The 25,965-nt window shown below is 48.0% G+C and overlaps 1 protein-coding gene across 1 annotated transcript; it reads right to left on the reverse strand.

Annotated features, from left to right (window-relative positions):
* Positions 1-20,648: 20,648 nt before the first annotated feature.
* Positions 20,649-21,233, reverse strand: LOC125516908 (dehydration-responsive element-binding protein 2C-like). Its single transcript, XM_048682174.1, has one exon. The coding sequence runs from the start codon at positions 21,231-21,233 to the stop codon at positions 20,649-20,651; it is 585 nt and encodes a 194-aa protein (XP_048538131.1).
* Between the last annotated feature and the right edge of the window lie 4,732 nt (positions 21,234-25,965).

Genomic DNA, 25,965 nt, shown 5'->3' on the forward strand with positions numbered 1-25,965 from the left:
CTCCCTTGTTCTGTGTGATTCAGTTTAACCACCTGCAGTTTTAGCTATGTCGACTGAAGGGATAATTAAAGTTTCCGCTGCGTGCCCCATCTTCGATGGAACTGAATATCCCTACTGGAAGAATAAGATGTGCATGAATCTTGAAGCCATTAATGTCGACCTATGGTATGTCGTCAAGCTGGAGAAGGTGTCACTGCTGCTGACGTCAAGAAGTTCGTTCAACTGGACTCTACTGCCAAGAATATTATCTGTGGTCATCTGACCAAAGGACAGTATGGCCGCGTGAGTGCGTTGGAAACGTCTAAGCTAGTCTGGGACTGGCTCTCCAAGGTCAACGAAGGCGTCTCAACCCAGAGAGATCAGAGAATCAGTGTCCTTCGCAACCTCTTCAACCGCGTCAAGCGAAATGACAATGAGAATGTCCAGCTCACGTTTGATCGACTCACTGACATCACAAATGAGCTTCAAGCCCTCGACGCTACTGAGATCACCAAGCATGAAGTCGTCAAGACACTACTGAGATCACTTGACAGTTTGTTTGACACCCTAGCCCTGATGATTCAAGAACATCCTAATTTCAAGACACTCGATCCTTCTGACATACTTGAGAGGCTCAACACACATGGGTTTCAGCTTTCTGAGAAAAGAGATATCTTCGGTCCAAACTATGGGCGAACTCGTGCCTTGAAGGCAAAAGCTGTCTCCTCATCTGAAGAAGAATCTGACAACAGTTCTGATGATCCTGAAGACATTGGAAAGGAACTTGCTATGCTTGTGAAGAAGTTCCAAAAATTCACCAAGAAGAAAGGTTTCAGAAAGTCTTCACGATCAAGCTCAAGGAATGATGAAGCTTCTGCTCATGACTACAAGAAGAAAACATGTCACAAGTGCAAGAAACCTGGCCACTTCATCTCTGAGTGTCCGCAGTGGGACAATGAGAACAAAAAGAAGAAGAAGAGCAAGGAATATGACTCTGATGACAAGAAGAAGAAGAAATACTCAAAGTCTTATTCCAAGTCTTCCTCAAAGTCTTCATCACACAAGAAGAGTTCATCTGGCAAGTTACGTGCGTTTGTTGGCAAGGAAATGGATTCAGAGGAGGAGTCCGCTTCTGAGGAGGCGGAGGTGAAGTCTGAGGAGGAGTCCGATTCTGGCGTTGCAAGTCTGGCTATAGCATACGTTGCCAAGTCCATCTTCGACACTGAAGACAATGACTTCATCACCGACACCGATGCAAATGACAAGGACTACTTCGCTCCTACCTACTGCTTCATGGCACGCGGTGCCAAGGTAAACACATGCACTACTCACTATCAAACATCTAGTGAAGATGACTCTGATTGTGGTTCAAAACCCAGCTACAAAACACTTGCTAAAATTGCAACTGAACAACAGAAAGCTATGGAATATATTCAAAAACTGTTAGACAAAAGCGATGATCTGTTAGACGCTGAAATGACTCGATCTGAGTCCTTAATTGAAGACATAAAAAAATCTTCACGTTAAGTATGAGGAACTTGAAAGTCGTCATGAAACGCTCTCAACAACTCATGAAAAGCTTTCCTATGATTATCTTCAAAGGAAGCAAGATCTTGAGAAATTGAGAGCGGCTCATGAAGATCTTCAAAAGGAAAACGAGTCACTTCGCGCCGAACAGATCAGTTCCGCTCAGGAAGGATTTGAACCACCATGTCTTAAATGCATTGAGCGTGATAATGCTACTTCTGTTGCTGAATGTTCTACTGCTGCTACTGTTGCAATATCTTCAACTGTTGATGTGCGAACTAACCCCTCTGCTGAGGATACCTCTGCTATTGCTGATGAGAATGCTAGGTTGAAGACATTGCTTGAAACAGGGATGTACAAAAGTCTTAAAGGGCATCAGACAATATGTGATGTCCTCAAAAGGCAGATCCTGAACCGAAACCCGAGGAAAGAGGGTGTTGGGTTCGTAAGGAAAATGAATGCTGATGGCTCTGACTGGAAACCTGACCAGTACCCCAAAACCACATGGGTTGCTGCAAAGGAACCTTCAGCAGATCCATCCAATATATCTGGCTTCACTTGTGCTAACCCCATTGTCATTGATAAATCCTTTGATGCAAACTATAAACTATTTAAGAATCAGAATGGTGAAGTGTTTGCCAGGTATATTGGTACTAGATGCAGGAATGGGCCGCCTATGAAGAAGATCTGGGTGCTAAAAACGTGTTTGGAAAATCTTCCTGTGAATGTCATCATGACACCACAGGTGAAGAAGACAAACCCCAGACCACAAGCTTCATACGGTCCAAAGGCTTCATACAGACAGAGGACTCACCTGAGTCGCACTAACGCAAATGTTTTGCATGGAAACCATACTCAGGCCTATGAATATGAGCGCGGTTCATCGAACCGCCATGTTCATAAGACCAAGAACTATTCTGCTTATTCTTATGAGTACTATTGTCCGCCTGCAAGACTTTTTGCTAGGGCTCCAAAGCCAAAGTTCTCAGACGCTGCACTTAGACTTATTGCTTCTAAGCCACCCTTGAAGATGTGGGTGGCTAAGAAAGCTTAACTCTCTTTTGCAGGGAAAGGTCTCCAGCAGAAAACCAAAATCGTCTAACGCTATTGTTGGGGACCTTAAACATCTTGTAGGGCGCAAGATCAAATGCCCGAATGGTCTTACTATGTACTTCATTCCTGAATTGCTTGCTACTCTCCCTATCAGTCCTAATCTCGATCTAAGCTTTCATAACCCACTGGTTCGTCAAATGTTTTTGCTTCACAATTCTCTTCGTGAAGCCTATCCCCCTAACTGCACTGTAGGGTACGACACCAGCTGCTTCAGAATGGATTATTGATAGTGGATGTACCAATCACATGACTGGCAAAAGAAGCCTTCTTATGGACTCAACCTTACGTCCATCCGACAAGAGTCACATCACATTTGCTGACACTGGTAAAAGTAAGGTATTGGGTCTAGGTAGAGTTGCAATCTCAAAGGATCAACACATGGATAAATTCATGCTTGTTGAATCCCTTGGCTTCAACTTAATGTCTGTCTCAATGCTTTGCGATTTAAATATGATTGTGCTGTTTGGAAAATATCGTTGCCTTGTTCTAATGGAATCTGACAAGTCTCTAGTGTTTGAAGGGTATTGGAAAGATGATTTGTACGTGGTAGATTTCTCAGCAGGACCACAGCTTGCCGTATGTCTTCTAGCAAAAGCATCAGAATGCTGGCTCTGGCATCGGAGGCTAGGGCATGCTGGCATGAGGAACCTCCACACCCTTGCAAAGAAGAAGCATGTCATAGGCATCGAGGGCGTCAAGTTCAAGAAAGATCACTTATGCGGTGCCTGTGAAGCAGGAAAGATGACGAGGGCCAAACATCCCTCAAAGACAATTATGACAACTACTCGACCCTTCGAACTGCTCCACATGGATCTTTTCGGTCCCACTCATTACTCAACTCTTACTACTACTGCTTGTCTCTATGGCTTTGTCATTGTTGATGATTATTCTAGATATACTTGGGTGCACATAATCCTCTACAAGACTGAAGTGCAGGATGTCTTCAGATGCTTCGCCAATCGAGCAATGAACAACTATGGCGCCAAGATAAAGCACATCAGAAGTGACAATGGCACTGAATTCAAGAACACTGGCCTTGATACATATCTTGATACTTTGGGCATCACACATGAATTCTCAGCTCCATACACGCCATAGCAGAATTGCGTCGTCGAACGCAAGAACAGAACACTCATTGAGATGGCCCGAACGATGCTAGATGAATACAAGACTCCAAGAAAATTCTGGCCTGAAGCCATTGATACTGCATGCCATACAATCAATCGTGTTTATCTTCACAAGCTTCTGAACAAGACATCTTATGAGCTCCTTACTGGCAAGAAGCCAAATGTCAGTTACTTCAGAGTATTTGGCGCCAGGTGCTGGATCAAGGATCCACATCACACTTCAAAATTTGCACCAAAAGCACATGAGGGTTTTATGCTTGGATATGGAAAGGATTTGCACTCCTACAGAGTCTTCAATCTCTTTCATTATAAAGTGGTTGAAACAGTGGATGTGTGGTTTGATGAGACTAACGGTTCACAAAGAGAGCACCTTCCAAATGTGCTAGATGAAGTTCCATCCAGTGAATCAATCAAACTAGTGGGAACTGGAGAAATCATACCCTCTGAAGCTCAACCTGAAGAGGAACTTATCATATCCGCACCTGATCAACCTGAAGACAATGCTCAGCCTGAAGACAATCCTTCTAACAATGACAATGATCAGCAAGAGCAAAATCTTTGCCCTGTACATCCTCGTGTTGCCAATGAAGTGCAGATTGAGAGAATAATTGATAGCATCAATGCACCCTGTTCGCTCACTCGTTTAAGGGCAACACAGCTAGCAAATTTCTGTGGGCACTTCGCATTCGTTTCAATAACAGAACCCAAGAAAGTTGAAGAAGCCTTCATGGAACCTGAATGGATTCAAGCTATGCAAGAAGAGCTTCAACAGTTTGAGCTGAATAATGTATGGGAACTGGTTAAGCGTCCTGATCCTCGGAAGCACAATATAATAGGCACCAAATGGATATACCGCAACAAGTAAGATGAGCATGGTCAAGTTGTCAGAAACAAAGCTCGTCTCATTGCTCAAGGATATACTCAAGTGGAAGGGATTGACTTCGATGAAACATTTGCTCGTGTGGCTCGACTTGAAGCCATACGCATACTGCTAGCCTATGCAAATCATCATAACATACTTCTATATCAAATGGATGTGAAGAGCGCTTTTCTCAATGGCAAGATTGAAGAAGAAGTGTATGTTGCACAACCGCCTGGCTTTGAAGATCCAAAACATCCTGACATGGTATACAAGCTCAACAAGGCACTGTATGGCCTCAAACAAGCCCCTCGGGCTTGGTATGACACACTCAAATACTTCCTGAAGAGCAAAGGCTTCATACCTGGTTCCCTCGACCCCACTCCCTTCACGAAGACATATGATGGTGAACTGTTTGTGTGCCAAATATATGTGGATGACATTATCTTCGGCTGCACCAATCAGAAGTACAGCGAAGAGTTTGGATATATGATGCAAGAGCAATATCAGATGTCCATGATGGGAGAGGTCAAGTTCTTCCTCGGTCTTCAAATACGACAGCAACGCAACGGCATCTTCATATCTTAAGAGAAGTATCTCAAAGATTGCCTGAAGAAGTTCGGTATGCAAGACTGCAAAGGCTTCACGACGCTAATGCCAGCCAAACATCATCTGGGTCCTGACGACAATGGTAAAGAGTTCGATCAAAAGGTATACCGCTCCATGATTGGTTCTTTACTTTATCTATGTGCATCTAGGCCAGATATTATGCTTAGTGTTTGCATGTGTGCTCGATTCCAAGCGGCATCAAAGGAGTCGCATCACTTAGCTGTGAAGCGAATTCTTCGATATTTGGCTCACACCCCAACTCTAGGATTATGGTATCCAAAGGGCTCAGAGTTTGATCTGGTTGGATTCTCGGATGCTGATTATGCTGGTGACAAGGTGGATCGCAAGTCTACATCAGGCACATGTCATTTTCTGGGATGATCACTTGTATGTTGGTCTTAAAAGAAGCAGAACTGTGTATCTCTCTCCACTGCTGAATCTGAATACATTGCTGCTGGATCTTGCTGCGCTCAGCTTCTGTGGATGAAGCAAACACTCAAGGACTATGGCATTCATCTGAAGCAAGTGCCAGTCTACCGCGACAACGAAAGCGCCATCAAGATTGCCAACAACCCAGTTCAGCACTCGAAGACAAAGCACATTGAAATTCATCATTACTTTCTCAGAGATCATGTTGTGAAGGAAGATATTGATATCATACACGTCAACACTGAAGAGCAATTGGCAGATATCTTCACCAAGCCCTTGGATGAGAAGAGATTTTGCAAGTTACGGTGTGAGCTAAATAGCTTGGAATCCTCAAATGTCCTGTGATCAGGCACACATCCTAACACTTATGCATATTGATGACTTAGATGTGCAACACACGAAGTAAAGTATATCTTCAATCAATGAAGACATACATTCTAAGTGTGAATACATTAATGTGGAATTTGACTTCGGAGCGCCACGATAATTGTGCGCCGTGTCTGGGTCTAATACTTCCTATACGGTGGGTAACGCCACCATCAAAGGTTCTGTTTGAAATGTTTCACTCATGGCAATACATTTGCTATGTCTTCACATTTGGTTTGGCTTCAATTTCAACATGTCTTCATGATTACCTTCACTATATTGATTATATATATACTAGTGTTCTGTCCTCTACAGCATTCACTTATAGCTATGTCTTCTTGTTGAATCTTTTGAACTAAGTGAATGTGATCGGACCCTAACCTCTCTATGCTTTCTATCTCAAGCTCTATCTCTCCAAATCATATGCATTCTATTGAAACTGTCGAATGTCTTCTCTGCGTCCTTGTCAGCAGAAGATACAGAGACAAACATTAAGTCCGTTTTCAATGCTCATTCCTTCACCTGAAACTCGGAGAAGTGGGAACGACCACCCTACAATCCAGGCGTGCGTGGGACGTGGAACAACCCCCGATATGCTGCATGATGGCCACGTGTTCCTCAGATGTGAATCGCCAGGGGCACCTGTGTAATAACACTGAGCCGCCCCTGTCCCTATAAATATACGCCTCACCACAGTCATTATCTCTTCTTCCACTCTCGCACGAACCCTAGCACCACCGCTAGCCCTCGACGACGCCAGCGACGAAGCGCTTAGCTGCCGCAATCTCTTCGACGCCATCTTCACGCCGACCGCGGACATCGTCTTCTCCGCCGTCGCCATAGGTGTCCTCCGTCGCCAAGTTAGGGCACGGACAATCGAACTTCTTGGCCTGCTCTTCCACTCCGTCTAGCAGTTCCTTGTGTGGTAAATAAAACTTCCTTTTTACAGCCCCTTTGATCCTACAGATTCGTCACTTTCTACCACAAGTAGTTTCTGTTCACACATGTTGGATCCACTTCATACTGCATCTCATATTATGCCTAGTATGTTCACTTATGCTTCACAAAGCAGTTAGATTCCTCACTTGTACTGATCTCTGGATTCGTACAAATCTAGAACCAACTCCTTATCTATGAGTGAATGTCTTAGCACGATGAGGTCAATGTCTTCTAAACTGATTTATCTTCAAAATCTTCTGAGAATGCATATGACCTCTTCCCCTTCCCTCGCACCTTAATGCTGTCACAGGTACATGTCCGTGGGAGAATCCCTTGGTTCTCATAGTCTGCATTCATTTGCAGAATTCTTACAGCATCATATAAATTCTCCCGAAGCCAGTTCCTGTTTGTCCAGCAAGCAAAAGCCTCTGAAGCCTTTGAACATGTTGAAGCCATTCAGGTTAAAGTTCATGGCTACAGAGAAATCTACAAGGAAGGGAGGCAAACAGCGTCGTGGGGGAACATCAAGAGATTTGCCTGATGACCTCTCAGAGCTTTACAAGACAGATCCTGAAGAGGATTATAATCAGCGCAAGACCCGAATCCAGTGTATTCGAAGATATTGGGCAGAACAGTGGTACAAATACAGATTCGTGACCAAGGAATATGCTGAGAAGAGTGCTATCAAAATTCCTTGGGGTGATATTCTCTTTCGAGGCCTTCCACCCAAGAACAGAGCTGAAGCTATTGCTCAGGGTTTCTATCCGTGTATGGTCCGTGGACCTCAGCCTGAAGATGCCGACCCATCATCATTGCTATGGTGTCGTGACGATAATCTCTTCAAGCGCAACTTCCAGCACGCAAAGGCATCGGCCAAGAAAAACAAGAAGTCATTGGGACTAGACTTCAACCCTGGTCCTTCTGCTCCCCGGGCTGACGGCACACACGATGCAGAACCCAATGTCATTGGTCCTTTCTACAACCTTGATGGCCTCATCACCCACATCTCAGTTCAAGGTGCAAAAGTGGATCATTCTGATGATGATGCTGACACTGATGAAGCCCCAGCTCCTACTCCAAAGCCGCAGAAGCCAAAGAAGGCTAAGGCTTCAAGATCAGCTACTGCACCAAAAATCTCACGAGCGAAGCCACTGGCTACTGCACCTCCTGAAGACAGTCTGCAGTCTGAAGATTTGTCACGCATCTTCAAGCCCCAGAAGGTCAAGATGCCTCTGCCACACACCAGCCAAGAACTGACAGCTGCTGCTATTCTGCGCAATGATGCCATTGATCTATCCAGTGATGAAGATCTTGCAGATGACGCTCTTGAGCAACTGATCAAGAGCAAAGAAGAAGCAGAAATCTTCAACAATTTACCTCTCTTTGACGTGGCAATCATCCACGACTTCATCGATGAGTGGTTTGAAATGCCCAACCTCAGCTTTGAAGACCTGCAACTTCCCATTGGTCTTAGTGTCGCCTTCCATGGCGCCATTGCTTCAGAGCTAGCTCTAGCTCAGTGCATTGTCGAACTGAAGCAGAAGATTGACTTTGAGAAAGCTCCGTTCAAGAAGCATATGGCCAAGCTCAGCGTGCAAGAGGTCAAGAACTTCAAGCTCATGCTGCACGAGCTTAAAGAAGCCTTTCTCAAGAAGCATGAAGAAGCTCAAGGTTCTCGTGGGCGCATAAAGAGCCTGGCTGAAAAATGTGTGCAAGCCTACAATGAGGCTGAGAAGCGCAAGGCCCTTGGGCGTCCTGGCATCGACCCCAGGATGGCTGCAAAGAAGAAGAAGAAGCCCGCTATAGCCAAACCCGACGCACCAAGGAAGGAAGCAGATCCCATTGTCTTCCCAACTAGCATGACTGGCTCGAAGCCAAAGGCCAGGTCAACCGCTTCAGAACTGAAGAAGACGAGGAATGCTGAGGCTGAAGCCAGAAAGAGGAAACATCATGAAGCCTCTGCTACTGCTCCCTCCAAGAAGAAGCGGAAGACCAAGAAGGAACGGGCTGCTCCCACAGAGCCCTTGATTGTTGAACCCATCTCCATGGTTCGCCCAGCCACTGAACATCAAGAGCGCCAACTGACTGTCCATGAGCCTGCTTTCACAGAGGCTCATGAAGCTGAAGACTTCCCAGTAGCTGATCCCACCGCTGCTGAAGACATTGGTCACCATGACCATGTTGAAGATGATGCATTTCTTCCTCAGATCGAGCACCAACAGGTATCATCGCCTGTGCTAATGCACAGCAAACTCATCAGCATTGGTTGTCCTCTAACGCCAATTGCTCAGGATGCATCATGGGCTGATCACCCACAAGCACAAGAGGAAGATGACTTTGAGGCCCAGCCAACTCCAACTCCACAGGCGTCGCCAGCGTTACGCAGGCTTCGCAAAGGACCAAGGCCTCCAGTCTCTGAGTCTGAAGCTAAAGCTGCTGAAGACATTCCGGCTGCATCAGTCGATGAAGAAGAAACCCCAAGAGCTGCTACACCCCCATCTCACCAAGAAGTTGTTCTCGAGGAGAACGTGACTGTGACCGACCCTCCAGCTCATCAAGTGGAGGTTGAGAATCTTGAGACTGCCACCACCAACACCAATGAAGCCACTGACGCTATCATGGCTGAAGCCAATGTGGAGCCTACACCAACCCACACACCAGAAGTCAGCGAAGCCAATGATACTACTGCTTCTGTTCCTGCGCCTGCTGCTAGTCCTCAGTTTGACTATCATGTTGAGCACAGGCCTCAGGTACAGAAGCCAATCCCAAGACTGCCCAGGTTTCCAGGTCCTGCATCAGCACTTGGATCCTTCAATGTCAACGGCTTCAAAGCCGACAACACTTCCTTCAATAGCTCCAAGAACCCCTACTCAAGGGAAATAATATCTTCTGATCGGTTCTAGAGCTATCCGCAGCGAAGCTATTACTCCTGCATTTTGTACAATCAAGGTCGCATCTTCCCACATAAGCGTCTTGACATCGAAGCAATAGCTGGTCTGCCCTGTCTGGGAGAAGCTCTGGATTGCTTCAAAGAGGTTGGCTTGTTGCCGTTTGTCACCGACCAAGAGCACTGGAATGAAGAGTTTCTGCTCCAATTCTATGCCACACTTCACATCCGTGGGTACAACAGAGATCCGAAGACTTGGGTCCTAGAGTGGATGACAGGAAATGTTCATCACGAAGCCAAAGCCTTTGATATCATTGAGCTCACTGGTCTGCCCACTCCTGGCGATCTCTACGAACCTGGCTGTCAGCTTCACAGTGAAGCTATGGAGAGCATCTTTCAGAAGCCTGAACCAAATATGAGTCAGATGCTCAGTATGATGAAGCCATTGCCACAAGATGCTGCATATCCTAAGGAGTTCCTTGTTGAAGACCTTGAGTATCTGCCAAGGACTATTTATCACATCATAAGGCGAACTCTCTGGCCTATCAAAGGACATTCTCCACATGCCAAGCTGGAAGGTGCAATGAAGACTTTGGTGTTCTATATTCTTCATGGAAAATGCTTCAATGCACAGGACTTCTTCATCCGCCAACTTGCTGCATCAGGCTCTGATATTTTTGGCTTGAAGTTCTACGCTCCATGGATAATGCGACTGATTAAACTCCACTCCGCTATCTCATATCAGCCATCTGCTCGCAATCATCGGATCTTTCTGCCTGATATGGATATGTCCGTTGAAGCCATTTATCCTGAGCCTGCCAAGGAGCCTCTTAGTCTTCAGAATGTGGAGCATCAAAGTTTTTCTCAGAACATTGAAGGAGTTGAAGCAGTCACTCGTGTTTATCCTTTGGCTGGAAGTACACGTGCACCACATCTTGCCCTTACTGAAGCCACCGATAGCACAATTGCCCAACGACCCAAGAAGCGCACTCGTGTCCTCAATGACCGAGAACTTCTGGTGGCTCTTCATCAGAAACAGGATAGGCATCATGACTGGCTGAAGCGCCAAATGCAAAGCCTCTTGGTGGATGTCAACCGCATTCGCAATCTTGCCACCAAGAATGCCTTTGTTGCCCATGAAACCTCTCGACGCACCTGGAACGGGCTGACGCTTATGTTCTCTGAAGATGATCTTCAAGAAGATGGATTCTCTGAACGCTTCAAGTTTGACTCCACACCTCCTCGAAGGGCAGTGCTGCGACGAACTCCATCTCTTGAAGACTTTGAGTTCTCTTCCTCTGCTGCAACTGTGAATGCCAGAGTGATCGAGGACGAAGATGATGCCTCCTTCAGCACGCTTCGACACAGCTCCAAGTTCTTCTACACCGCCGAACACCACCGACGACCCTGCTGCTTCACCTACTCTTCATGGGAACGATTAGATGCTCTATGTCTTCAAACCTTTTTGGTCCTTACTGACAAAAGGGGGAGAAGCATATGAGTTTGATAGTCTTCAAGCGGGTCCACATGGGCGGTTGCTTTATATTTTGCCTCATGTTTACAACTCTCGTTTTGATACATTTTGTTCTTTGAGTTGTAACACCTAAACTCGATGGTCGTCTGCTACTTATTTGCTACTTCGTGACGCGACGATAAATTCCGCATGTGCGACGATAAATTCCGCACTTAGATCATTTTGCAGACATCCATTTTCCATTATGCATGTCATTATCTTCACATACCTTCTCATGCATAATGAATTGTCATCATAAGTTGAAGAGGATCTCCACGAGTACAACCTGCCATGTGCATTTGCATTCCAAAAGCAAATTACTTATATGCACATCTTCAGGGGGAGCCCTTGCAACTTATGAAGACAATTCCTTATCCTTTACAATTTCACATATTATATTCCCCGTTGAAAACGTCAACTAGTTTGTCATCAATCACCAAAAAGGGGGAGATTGTAAGTGCATCTAGTGCCACCCCTAGTTGGTTTTGGAGTATTGACGACAAACCTAGTTGAGGGACTAATGTGTTTGTGAGAATTGCAGGATAACACAGGTAGAAGTCCCTCATTGATTCGGTTTTCCTACCAGAGATGACCCCTAAAAATGTATGAAGACATTGATGTCAAAGGTGGTATATGAAGATATTCACATTGAAGACTATGACAAGAGAAGACATCGCATGAAGCCTATGGAGCTCGAAGACTTAGGTCTTTCGTAGTTCTTTTTCTTCTTTGTTGAGTCATAGGAACCACCATACTGTTAAGTGGGGTCCTAGAGAACCAGTCAGAATGACTGAAGTGATGCTTAACCAAAACCTATGTCTTCGAGTGAAGACTATGAGAGCGAATCTTGTCCAGAGTCGGACAAGTCAGCTTTGCTTGTAGCCCAAGTAAAGTTGCCGTGTGTGTTTGAAATCTGACCGTTGGAACACGTGTCGGTTCCTTAGTGACCCAGGATCATTTCGGACAAATCAGGTCGGGTTGCCTAGTGGCTATAAATAGCCCACCCCCTACAACCATAAACGGTTGGCTGCTCAGAGTTAGAGTACGGCTTTTGTCGTTTGAGAGCAACCCACCTCGAAGCCTTTGAGAGAGAATTCCTTGCGAGGATAAAGCCCTAACCACCCAGAGCCAAAGAGTGTTAGGCATCACTTAAGTCTTCTTGTCTGTGTGATCTGAAGACTTATTACACTTGAGGACTGTAAATCCTCCAGCCGGTTAGGCGTCGCGTTCTGAGCATCCAAGAGACATTGTGGATCGCCGGTGAACGAAGTCTGTGAAGGTTTGGGAGTCTACCTTGAAGACTTACCAGAGTGATTGGGCGAGGTCTGTGTGACCTTAGCTCAAGGGGAATACGGTGAAGACTGGGTGTCCTGAGCTGCGTGTTCAGGACTGGGTGTCCAGGACTGTGTGTCCTCAGGTTTAAATACCTAGCCGCCCTAACCAGACGTACAGTTGTCACAGCAACTGGAACTGGTCCAACAAATCATTGTCTTCAACGAGTCACTGGTTTCATCCTTCCCTTCCCTTTACTTACTGTTGGTCCTTGTGAAGTCATTGTATGATTGCACTATCTTCTGTCTTCACTGAGTGACTGCGTGTTCTATTTGGCTTCATAATATCTTCCTACCTGATCCTTATTACATTGCTGCTATTAGTCATTGTGCTTTCACTTCATTGAATACTTGACTATGGTTTGCCTAGTGTAGTCTACCTTCCGCTGCATGGTAATAGGTTTATTTCTATCGTTTGTCTTCGAAACTTCCACGTTTTGAAGACTTTCATAAAAATCGCCTATTCACCCCCCTCTAGTCAATATAACGCACTTTCAGATCCCCCATGGTCTAAGAGAATTAAGCGCAAGATGAAGAAACTTTTCTGCATGGAGTCTCATGGCCAGTACATGTCTCATGTCTCTGAAAAGAGGCCTGTAGACGTCACAAGGAGCTCATGCGCCAGTTGAGTGCCACTGTTAACAGCGAATCTGAGGAGAGGATCACTGATGAGGAGGAGTTGGTTCAGCAGCATTGCCAGTGGACCGATTCAGACACAGAGCAGTTTCCGACCAATGATGGCGGTGCAGACGATCCCGCTGGGATGTGATGTTCGAGATTCTCAGCTTGCTATCACCTGGAGCCGTAGCAACGCTCTTTGCCCTTTTGGTGTCTCGATGCCAAAGGGGGAGAGAGTTTAGGGATTTGTGTTGTTGCTGCGAGTGTGTCTTTGTGGTTTGTGGTGTCGTTGTGTTTTATCGCTGTTTGCTTTGTTTGGTTTTGTGCCAGTGAGACCTAAGTTCCAAACTTATGGTGTGAGACATATGCTACCTTATCTTTATCTTATCATTATCTATGTCTATCTAGTACTTTGGTATCTTATGAGTTGCATGCTTATCCTATTATATACCCTGCTCTCTTATAACCTATGCTTAGATTGTTGGACTATAAAATATAGGGGGAGTGTCGATCCTAATGTGTGTGTCTTGCATTCCAAAGGCACTACTAACTAGGTGCACACATTCAGGGGGAGCCCGTCTATATTTTGTAGTTCTAAGTATCTTTACTTTCATGCTTTATCCCTGTGCAAATCCCTGGTTGTCATCAATCCACCAAAAGGGGGGAGATTATTAAGGCATATCTCTCTCAATGTAGTTTTGGTGATTGATGACAACATGTTTGCGGACTAACCGTGTGCTTTGAGCCTTTCAGAGATTCATCCTTTGGCACGAGACGATTTCTTTCCCCTCGGAGTGTTTTTCAAGATGGTATAGCTCCTTCGTTTCTTGTTTGATGGACTAGTTTCATAGGAGTCACCGTTCTATCAAGAGGGGGTCCGCTTTGGTAAGGCTTGGGTTGAATCAACACGTACACATCCTTCTCTCACCCTCTGAGCTTTTCCGCTTCATCTAGAGAGCTCGTTCCCCTTGCAGTTGTGCTGATTTGTGTCCGAGCAGTAGTACCACGGTACCCGGTGGTAGTACCGCTTGTGGTTCTCAGCCGCAGTACCGCTGCGGTACCGGGCTACTACCGCGTCGACTCGAGGGGGTCGCCTCTCGTGTCGGGTTGAGCGGCACTTTGCAGCGGTTGTAGAAGCGGCAGTACCGCTCAAGGGCGGCAGTACCGCCCTACAACCGTGGCAGTACCGCGCTGGGCACGTTTCCTGCTCTCTCTTCGAGCCCTCCCAGGCTGGGCGGTAGTACCGCAAGGGGGAGCGATAGTACCGCTGGGTCCAGCGGTAGTACCGTTGCCACCTGCGGTAGTACCGCCCTGTGCGGGGCTGTTTTGGGGGGTAACGGTTGGATGGGATCCCCTTCTATAAAAGAGGGTCCTCTTCTTCTTCGTTGACTTACCTGTTCCCGCAAAAGCTCCATTAATACTCTAAGCTCCATTTTCGCCCGATCTCTCTCCCTAGCCAATCAAACTTGTTGATTTGCTCGGGATTGATTGAGAAGGCCCCGATCTACACTTCCACCAAGAGAAATTTGATTCCCCACCAATCCCTGGCGGATCTTGTTACTCTTGGGTGTTTAAGCACAATAGACGGTTGAGGTCACCACGGAGCCATAGGCCATTGTGGTGAAGCTTCGTGGTGTTGTTGGGAGCCTCCAATTAAGTTGTGGAGATTGCCCCAACCTTGTTTGTAAAGGTCCGGTCGCCGCCTCCAAGGGCACCAATAGTGGAATCACGGCATCTCGCATTGTGTGAGGGCGTGAGGAGAATACGGTGGCCCTAGTGGCTTCTTGGGGAGCATTGTGCCTCCACACCACTCCAACGGAGACGTACTTCCCCTCAAAAGGATGGAACTTCGGTAACACATCCTCGTCTTCACCGGCTCCACTCCTGGTTATCTCGTACCTTTACTTGTGCAAGCTTATTAGTGTTACTTCTCTTGCTTGCTTGTGTGCTCGTTGTTGCTGCATCAGATAGGTTGCTCACCTAGTTGCACATCTAGACAACCTACTTTGATGCAAAGTTTAATTTGGTAAAGAAAAGCAAAAATTGTTAGTTGCCTATTCACCCCCCCTCTAGTCAACCATATCGATCCTTTCAACGACCCTCTCACCAGCCTCCATAGTAGGGATAACCTGATCCTTGTCAGGGATCCTATACGCGATATCCGCGGACAGATAGCCCGCGCTCCGGAGGTCCTTAACATCCTTTTCAGTGACGGTGGAGGCCTCCCACTTGCCCTTGGAACCGGACCCAGTCGTCGCTGGGAAGGGTGGAAGCGGTGGAGAGGATCGGAGCTGTGAGCGCTGGATCTTGGAGGTTGGAAGACATGAGCTAGAGGAAGGCGTGGGGAAAAGGTGGGATCTTTATCCTCTTATAGACGGTGAAAATACCAAACGTCCCCCTCTCAAGTCGTAAACCTCGCCTGTTCCCAACGAGATCGTGCGTAAAGGCGCGGTTGGGTTACCCAAACCATATTGATGAGAATCCCATAATGGGCGGGAACGATCTCTATTTTGACAAGACGTGCCAATGGAAGCTAATCCTCGAAACCCGAAACGGGATGCGTGAAAAAAGTTCAAAATGTTAAAGAGTCAAGAGTGACGCTTCATCGAAAAAGTTGTCAGTAAAAGACACTGTACTTATTTTTGACGTCTTGCCTTCGTGGCTAAGGGTTGTATTGATTATGCAGAGCTGGACACAGTTCCTTTATGTACGGAGCTAACTTAAGATATTCAGGAGAAGGAACCCGCCTTGCAATGTCGAAGATAATCCGCGTGCTGAACGGATCATCATCGAAGACTGGTTCGGGGGCTACTGAGGGAGTCCTGGACTAGGGGGTCCTCGGGTGTCTAGTCTATTCGATATGAGCCGAATTGATGGGTTGTGAAGATAAAACAGAAGACTATCCCCCGTGTCTAGATAGGACTCCTATATGCGTGGATGGCAAGTTTGGTGTCCAGATGTACTATTTCCTTCCCTTGTAAATCGACTCTGTACAACCCTAGGCCCCTCCGATGTATATATAAACCGGAGGGTTTAGTCCGTAGAGGCTATCAGAATAACCATAGGCTAGACAACTAGGGTTTAGCCATTACGATCTCGAGGTAGATCAACTCTTGTAACCCCTATACTCATCGAATATAATCAAGCAGGACGTAGGGTTTTACCTCCTTTAAGAGGGTCCGAACCTGGTTAAACATTGTGTCCCTTGCTACCATCGATCCTCAGACACACATCTTGGGACCCCCTACCTGAGATCCGCCGGTTTTGACACTGACAGAGGGATCGTATTAAAATTTGCCCTTTTCAAAAGAAAATAAAAAAACATACTCGTAGAGATTTATGATTTGTGAAGTAGGTTGCCCACCCTCCTTCTCTCCTTCTGCCCTTCCGTCCTTCCGCCTGTTTCTGCTCCAGCATAGCAGGATCTACCATACAAGCCATTTGGCCAACTCCAACACACAACCCCAAACGGATGTCCGTTTCGTCCGATTTTTGTCTGTTTGGGCGTGGCAATGGGGCCGCGTCCGCCCGGATTTCTGATGCATTTTGGTCACATCTCGTCCGTTCGAGATCAACAAGCATACTAAAATGAAACATAGGAAATAGTTCAAATCAAACATAGCAAATAGTTCCACATCCGAAATAGTCTTACAACCCAATCAAAATTTGTTTGCATGAAAAGAAATTAAAAAAAAATAGCTCTACTGGTTGCCAATGTGAGTCCATATGTGCTCAACCAAGTCATCTTGGAAGCCACTCACGCATTTCATGATGAAAATGGACAAACTGTTCGAAGGTTGCAGGAGCTGGTTGCTCAGGCTCAATATTTTCACCCTGGAAATCAAAACCTTGGTCGTAGATTCTATAATCACGCTCATCCTCCACGATCATGTTGTGCGTGATCACACAAGCAGTCATCACCTCCCAAAGCTTCTGAGTGCTCTATGTCAATGCAGGGTTTCGAACGATACCTCATCAAAGCTGAAGCACATCAAAAGCACGTTGCACATCCTTCCTAGCACTCTCCTGCATTTGGAAAACCTCTGTCTCTTCTCTCCTTGCGGATTGGGTATGGTCTTCACAAGAGTGGACCACCAATGATAGATACCATCAGCTAGGTAATATCCCTTATTGTATCGGTGGCCATTGCCTTAAAGTTGACCTCTGGGGAGTCGCCTTATGCAAGCCTTGCAAACACCAGAGAGCATTGAAGAACACTCATATCATTGTGAGAACCAACCATGCCGAAGAAAGAACGCCATATCCACAGATCTTGTGAAGCCACCGCTTCAAGTATGACAGTGGCACCTTTCACATGCCCATTGTACTGCCCCCTGCCAAGCAAATGGACAGTTCTTTTACTTCCAGTGCATACAATCGATACTACCAAGCATGCTTGAAAAACCCCTCTCGGCATTGATCGCCAACAACCTCTCTGTATCAGCGGCAATTCGCTCTCTCAGGTAGTCAGGGCCGAACACTACCACCACGGTCTTGCAGAAACTATACATTGAGAGGAGACATCTGGACTCACTCATACGCACATACTCATCCATAAGATCACCAGGAATTCCATATGCAAGCATGCGAATAGGCGCAGTGCATTTCTGGTAAGAAAGAAGCCAAGCTTGCCAAGGGCATCCTCTTTGCACTCAAAGTATGGGTCATATGCTACCACTCTCTCCTGAATACGATTGAACACATGTCTCGCCATACGGAAGCGGCGACGAAATTTGTATGGTTTGAAGAGTGTGCTATTCTGAAAGTAATCGGCATAGAGAAGAGTGTGGCCTCTCTCCCAATTGCGGTTCAAGGCTGGAACATGGCCGGGGATTGATCCCCCGAACCGAGGCCACTTCCTACTAATGTAGTCGTGAACGACCAATGCAGCCGCCACAAGCTCTTCATCATCCAAGGACGAATCATCCTATGAACAAATGAAGTTGTGAAAGAAATATTGATCCCCGCTATCCATGATACCTTGTGAGCAAAGCGCCGAACACCTTGAGGTCATGGTGGAGACCCCGGCCGGAAAGAGCAAGTCGATGAAGCGAAGCAAGGTTGGTATTGGTGGGGTGGGCACCCTACGGCAATGCAGCGCCTGCCGGAAGTTGTTGGGGGTCGACGGTCGGCGCCGGCGGCCGTAGCTTCTTTCCCACCGGCAACAAGGAACCATGAACGCCGGCAAAAAGCTCTACCGAAACGCGGGCGTGGGCGTGGTTGTGGGGCGGACGGCCTTGATGGAAGGCGACGATGGCGGGGACGGAGGGCGGAGGACAGAGGGAAGAGCAGGCGAAGAGGAAAATGGTTGTGTCCCCGACAGACGGGCCAGGAGGGGACTAGGCTGCACGCCGTGCCCGTCCGTGCATGTCCGTTTAGCCGCAAACGCGACCCGAAGTTGGGCTGAAATGGGTCGAAAGCGGACCAAAAACAAACATTGGCCCGTTTCCTTCCGTGCGTTGGGCGGTTTGTTCTGTCCGTTTGCCCTCAAACAAACGTGGCCGAACCGTTTGGCGTCGTGCGTTGGAGTTGGCCTTACAAATTCCGCATTTGGTGACCCGAGATGGGAGAATGGCTAAACACAGCCAATCTAGATACCATACGACCACACCATGCATATGCAATTATGGACGCGTCTCCGACCATATATCATGCCCTGTCATGAAGTATTGATCCGGTATAAGACCGTGGATTGCTTTGCACACGATATTCGTACATACGATATGGTGTGTCAACACTAGATAGCATGCTTCATTCGTTTTCTTTTCCCAGTGGAGTTGGTTGATTGGACGAAAGCACATGCAACAGCAATGGTATGTGTTTCCGATGTGAAAATGTCGTATGTATAGCAGAACTGTTTCTAGCACTCGTGACCATGTTCTTGAATCGCCATTGCCGACCCACCGAATCGTTTCAGATAGCGACACCTCAGCTAATGCCCGCAAGCTTCCTCCCCGGAGAACATGGTCGGCCGGGCCAGGCCAAACAATAATGCACGAGTGCTACAGCTATTCATGCATCGTCGTTAGATTAGATCGATGCAGCTTAAATTGATTGATGCGCCTTTGGAAACCTTTGCTAAGACGAATTTGATTGCCAACTAACGAACGATCCAGGCCAGTTTGATTGGCTGCCAGTGCCAGTGATCCGTATGACATGGATGGATGGGTCGACGCATCCAGACACGGACATGTCACTGCTGGTGCGATGGCTCTGCTCCAACCACGCCACTAATGGCCAGATTGGACCATCGATCTAATCTGTTGGTTCATCAGTAACACACACTTGACTTGATCCCTCACACATGTATTCCCCTGTAGCCCGACGCCGATGCGTCAGTCTAGGTCTAGGGGCATCCAAGCCCCAGTTGCTAGCCCCGGTCACTCTCGCGAGCAGTGGCGCAGATTTGTCGCGCCAGCTTTTTTTTGCCAAAGACGGGAGGGAAAATTCAAAGCCAAAAGGAACGGCCGCATCCATCGATCCATAGCAATCAGCAGACTGGTCTACGCCACTGGCGCCATTAGTGTGGCATTTCAGGGTTGTCTCTCTCGGACCCGTGTTCCGTTGCCGTCCGAGGTCGACCTCGCCGTGGTGGTACACGCCGTTTGCGTGGCGGTGGCGCCATCGGCCGCGGTGGACGTAGCGTCGGAGAGGTACGGGGAACGGAGAAGCTGCTGCGACGCCGCTGTCGTCGTGGCTCGCCGAGCAGCACATGTTTTCTTTTGGGCATGAGAGCTACTGGTCTTGCTTGGCTCGCAGGGCGTCGTCTGGACTTGGAGGAACCGCGTGTGCAAACGGCGACGTCGCAAGAGTCCACGCAGGTGGTGGGGAGAGCAAAAGGTACGCGCCGGGGGTAATGGCGGATCGCTGTCGACTCACTCTCGTCCCACTCTCCGGGGAAAATGACGGATCACGGTCCCGATCGAGAAGGCAAATTACGTCCAGATCGCAGTCGCAGCAGGTGATGGATGGAAAGGCAACCGGCCGGCATATTCGAGGTTTTCAGGGTTCAGACGTGCACCTTGTTTGCCTGTGTGCTTAGAGCATCTTCAACATGCGCCGGACGCGCCGCGTGCAAAAAACAGATTTGCCGCGCGCGCATCGCCTGATTTGACACGGCGCGCAGCGCTGGCTCCAGCAGCCGCGCTAAAATGCAGCGCGCGCGACAACATTTTCGAAAGCATAAAAATAAAAATAAATTGCATAGATAAAAAATAAAGATAAATTGCATAGATAAAAAACGATACAAAGGTATTTTATATCGGTGCAACTAGATAGATAGTTCGAAAACATAGATAGATAGAACTACGGTGCAACTAGATAGAAACTACTACGGCGTACTAGATAGAAACTACTCCAAATCGCTACCACCATCATCACCATCATCATCCTCGTCGGTGTTGTCTGAGGTATCGAGCCAAATGTCGTCCCAACGTTCATCGTCTGACATGAAGATCGACCTCCCACCTGCTGAAACGATGTCGCACTGCGCATTCGCCAATGCCTTCCGCCGACGCCGGTCCGACCGCTCCGCGCGGCGCCTTGCCGTCCTCTCCGCCCAATAGGCACGCTCGTCGGCGACGTCTTCCGGGTGGCGACGGCGCCACTCCGTCATGGCTCGCTCGTCCTCCTCGGCGATGAGGAGGCGGCGACAGCGCCGAGCGTGGTCGGCACGGTCCATGTCGGTGATGAGACGCAGCGGAGGGGCGACGCGCTGCGCCTGCTCGCGCGTGAAGACGTCCCGGAAGTTCATCTGCGTCCGGGGCCTATCCAACCGCCACGCCGCCGCGTCGTACGCGCGGGCCGCCTCGTACGCGCTCCGGAACGACCCGAGGCCGAGCCGGACGTCGCCGGACCGGATCTCGGCGGAGTACCAGCCGTTGGGGCGCTCGCGGACGCCGCGGTAGCCCGACGAACCCCGGCGGCGCGGCGGCATGGTGGCGCGGTGGTGGCGCGGAAAGCGGCGAAGCGGCGAGGTTGCGAGCGGAGGGCGCGTGGCTGTGTCTGTGCGCGTGGCATTTTATAGGCGCGCGCGAAGCGGCGCGTCAAATCTACCGCGCCGCGTGCCGCTTTCTCCCGCGCGCGCGCAAACTATTGCCGCGCGCGATAACTTCCCGCCACCGCTGAAGCGCGCGGAACCAGCCGGCGCGCGCTAAACCCAAATTTTATCGTGCGGGCGCGTCTTTTGCAACACCTGTTGGAGATGCTCTTATTTCTGGCAAAGCATGTGCTGTTTACACTCTTTACACTGACAGGTCGAACTCGAACGTACGGGTGAAAGAAAGCTTCAGTTGACAGTAACTTTTAGGTTTGATTTTGAGATCTAGCAGTGTGTGTGCAACTGCGACAGCAGTACACACAGACGCAAACCTGTGCGCGCGGCTCTTTCTGACCCGAACAGCCAAACAAAACATGCCACTAGGGCACCTAGCTGGAAGGAATTCTGAGGATGTGGTTGGTGATGCTGGTCAGTAATCACACACATGCAACTAGTATTATTTAGTTTAGCGCTTGGACCATAAGTGGTTGCCCTACTCCTTGCAGTAATCAGCAAAGTACCCCGATCGAGCTAGCTAGAAGCATCAACAAGGTCCCGCAGTTTCGTGGGCGCGGCTGTACGCACAGCGAAGCAGCTGCATGCATGCATGCAATGCAGGACCTCACCGACCGATCTAGCATCAACAAGGTCCCGCAGTTTGCATGCATGACAACTGATTAGTGTATCGTGCAATCAATGTGATCCCAAATTAATTGGGCGCGTGTCGTTTGTTGGCCTTTGTCCCGGTGCTCGCGCGCGTTGCTGTTCTTTTATATTTAGAGATTTTGGTGAGGTACTGAGACGAAAAATTTCATGGTTTTGAAGTGAGAGAGGTGAGACCGAGCTGTGAAGCACAAGTGACTTTTTTTTTTGAGAAACAAGCCGGAGAAGTACGGTGTTAGATAATGGCCCATGCAGGCCCAATAAGCTGCTACAACCGAAAGAAACCCCTGGCATGGTGCGGGGGGGGGGGGGGGGACGGGGGGTTTTTTATCGGTGGTTTTTTCCCTCTAGCTAGGGTTATCTCTCCTCTCGTCGCCGACGTTGAGAAAAATCTTCAATTCCCGGGGCTTACCTCCGCCTCTGACCCTCCCTCTCGGGCTTTCAGGAACAGCCTGTGATGTTCTCGGCCTTGGACGGAGTAGGGGACGAGAGGAGTCTACGGAGTTTCCGCATCAAGATCGATCTCGAGCTGTGACCATGGCGAACAAGGGGAGTTCTTCGGCGTTGGGAGACAAGGCCAAGTGAAAGATTGATGATCTCATGAAGGAGTTGGCGTTGGGAGAAGATGATCTGGACGATGTGATATTTGAAGAAGATGATGCGCCACCAGCAGATGATCTCCGATGGATGATCTTGGTCAGGGTGCACATGGATAAGGGCTTCAGCACGTACTGGTTTTTCCGCAATATGAGGTCGGCTTGGGATCTGGCAAGGACAGTAAAGATCAAAACCCTAGAGGACAATTTCTTTATCATGCAGTTTAACTGCCTAGGGGATTGGGAGACGGTAACCCAAGGAGGCCCCTGGCACTTCAGAGGCAATCCGGTGATAATAACACCGTATGATGGTTACACCAAGCCGACTACTATTGAACTATTCAAGTTCGATATATGGGCTCGGATTATCGACCTTCCCATTGCTTATCATGGTAAAGTCAAGGCTCTGGCTTCGAAGCTCGGCGAGTTTGTTGATTCTGAACCCTCATCCTTTGATTTTGAGGGGAACTTTTATCGTGTGAGAGTGCGCCTGGATGTGCGTAATCCTCTGAAGAAAGCAACTTCCATAGTCTGTGCAGGAGAGCGCGAGATCTTTGCGGTTAAGTACGAGCGACTGCCGCACTGGTGCCAGGTGTGTGGGATGATGGGTCGTGAGTTCAAAGAACATGGTGATGGAGTCCACCCTCCTTGAGCACTAATATACAAAAACCTCCGGGCACCAGCCACAACTGCTTGGGCTACGAGGCGCCGTAACAATCATAATAATAATCAGAAGAGGCAGCAGAACCAGAACAAGGATGAAAACCGAGCTGATGATATGGCTAGCATGAGGGAAGGGGATGCTCATATGGAAGTGGTCGATCCCAGCAGGAAACGTGGCTCTGTGGAGGTGGTCACCCCGTCAGCATCGACGGGCATGGAGCTTGTGCTTGTTGAGAAGACCAAAGGGGGGTGCTGTTACTAGCCCGCCACCCAAGCAGGATCTGAAGAGGCCCAAGACAAGCTTATTACCAGACAAAGCAGCTCAAGAGAAAAACAGCTCAGGGAGTGTGAAGAAAGCAGCCGGTGGTGTAAAAGGTTTGATGGGCGTTTGGCGGCCTCCTCGACAGAGGACCGCCGGGCCCAATGAATCTTCTTTGCTGGAACTGTCGCGGGTTAGGCAATGCCCGGACAGTTCAAGAGCTGCGAGAACTCGCGTTAAAGTTTGCCCCTAAAGTACTATGCATTGTAGAGACTCAAATAAGTAGAGCTCAAGCTGAAAAGTTAGCTAGTACTATAGGTTTCGATTGTTCTTTTGGTGTTGACCCCACTGGTAGAAGTGGAGGTTTGGTTATGTTTTGGAATAATGAAATAAAAGTGGAGAATTTGGGTTATTCGAGATACCACATAGATGCTAAAATTTCTGATCTTGGAGGTGCCCCGTGGAGAATGACATGTTTTTACGGCGAGGCGCAGACTCATCTTCGCCACAATATATGGGACACCATGAAAAATCTAGCAACTACTGAAACTCTACCCTGGATTTGCCTAGGTGATTTTAATGAAGTGTTAAGGCATGATGAGCATGTTGGAATTGGCAGCAGAAGCCGGTCACAAGTCCAGGGGTTCAGAGACGTGGTTGATATCTGCGGCTTGATGGAACTAGGTTTTAATGGAACAAGTTGGACCTATGAAAAGAAAGTTGCAGGAGGCACTTTCACAAGGGTTCGACTCGATAGAGCACTTGCCACGGCGGATTGGTGTGAGCAATTTCCGCTGGCTTTGGTGCAACACCTGATGGCAGCGACGTCAGACCACTCACCCATCTTGGTGCAGCTGGTGGCTAAGCAAGATAAAGGAACTAGACAGTTCCGTTATGAAACTATGTGGGAAACTCATGCAGACCTAAAGGAGACTGTCCGAGCTGCTTGGCAGCCGAATGGTCACGAACTGACAGTTGAGGAAGTCCGAGCTAAACTAGAACCACTTGCAGGAAATCTAGGAGACTGGAGCAAAGCAACATTCGGCAGTGTTCGAGGTGAAATCCGAACGCTAAAAAAGGAGCTAGAAAGGCTGCATGGCAGCCCGAACAGATCTGGACCAAGTCAGGTAGAGGTCAAGATCAATGATAGGCTGATCGAGCTATATCTGCGGGAAGAACTCATGTGGAGACAGCGGTCCAGAGTGCAATGGCTATCGGAGGGAGATCACAATACCCACTTCTTCCACCTTCGGGCGTCCATGCGCAGACGGAAAAATTTGATCAAGGCTCCTCAAAAACCGGATGGTCAGGTTACCAAAGATGTGACATAGATGAAGCAGCTAGCACGGGATTATTATAAGCTCCTGTACACCTCAGAAGGAGTTCAAGGCGTGGACGAAGTGCTACAACATGTTCCAGTGAAGGTTACAGCCGCCATGAATGAGCAGCTACTTGCACCATGCGATGAGAAGGAAGTTAAAACAATGCTCTTTCAAATGTTTCCCACCAAGGCCCCTGGTCCGGATGGCTTCCCAGCGCACTTCATTCAGCGACACTGGGATGTTTGTGGTACAGTGGTATCTAAGGCAGTTCTGGGCATCGTTCGAGGGAAGGAGAGCCCGGCCTGTTTGAATGATACTATGCTGGTCCTTATACCCAAGGTATCAAATCCTACTATGTTGTCTCAATTTCGTCCCATAGCTTTATGTAATGTGTTCTACAAAATTGCTTCGAAAGTTCTTGCAAACCGTCTCAAGGTTATCTTGCCAGAGATCATATCAGAAGAGCAGTCGGCCTTTGTTCCAGGAAGGCTCATTATGGACAATATAATCTTAGCTTACGAGTGTTTGCACTTCATGAAGCGAAACAGATCCAAGGATAACAATTTTTGTGCTCTCAAGCTCGATATGATGAAGGCTTATGATAGAGTGGAATGGGGGTATCTTAAAGCAATTATGGAGAAACTGGGTTTTGCAGCACCTTGGGTTTCAGTAATCATGAACATGGTGAGCTCAGTTTCCTTCTCAGTAATGTTTAATGGAAGCAAGTTAGAAGAATTCAATCCCACACGTGGAATCCGTCAAGGAGATCCCATCTCTCCATATCTTTTCTTGTTGGCAGCAGAGGGCCTTTCATGCCTATTAAACTCACACAATCAGTCATCCCAACTTTGCGGCATTAAGGTGGCACCGACGGCACCGGAGGTGAACCATCTTTTATTCGCGGATGATAGCCTGCTGTTCTTCAGGGCAAGTATGAATGGAGCCGAGAAGGTATTAAACCTGTTGGATACATATTGTATGGCCTCAGGGCAGAGAATTAACAAGGAAAAGTCATCTATATTCTTTAGTAAGAAAAACCCACAAATTGTGAAGGATGCAATCAAGGGTTATCTTCAAGTGCCTAATGAGTCTTTGAGCGACAGATACTTAGGGATGCCGACAGATGT

This window comes from Triticum urartu, chromosome 6 (genome assembly GCF_003073215.2).
Source record: "Triticum urartu cultivar G1812 chromosome 6, Tu2.1, whole genome shotgun sequence".
NCBI lineage: Eukaryota > Viridiplantae > Streptophyta > Magnoliopsida > Poales > Poaceae > Triticum > Triticum urartu.

What these genes read in the sequence shown, in the direction of transcription:
- LOC125516908 (XM_048682174.1), bottom strand. Translation starts at nt 21,233, where the DNA reads ATGCCGCCGCGCCGCCGGGGTTCGTCGGGCTACCGCGGCGTCCGCGAG.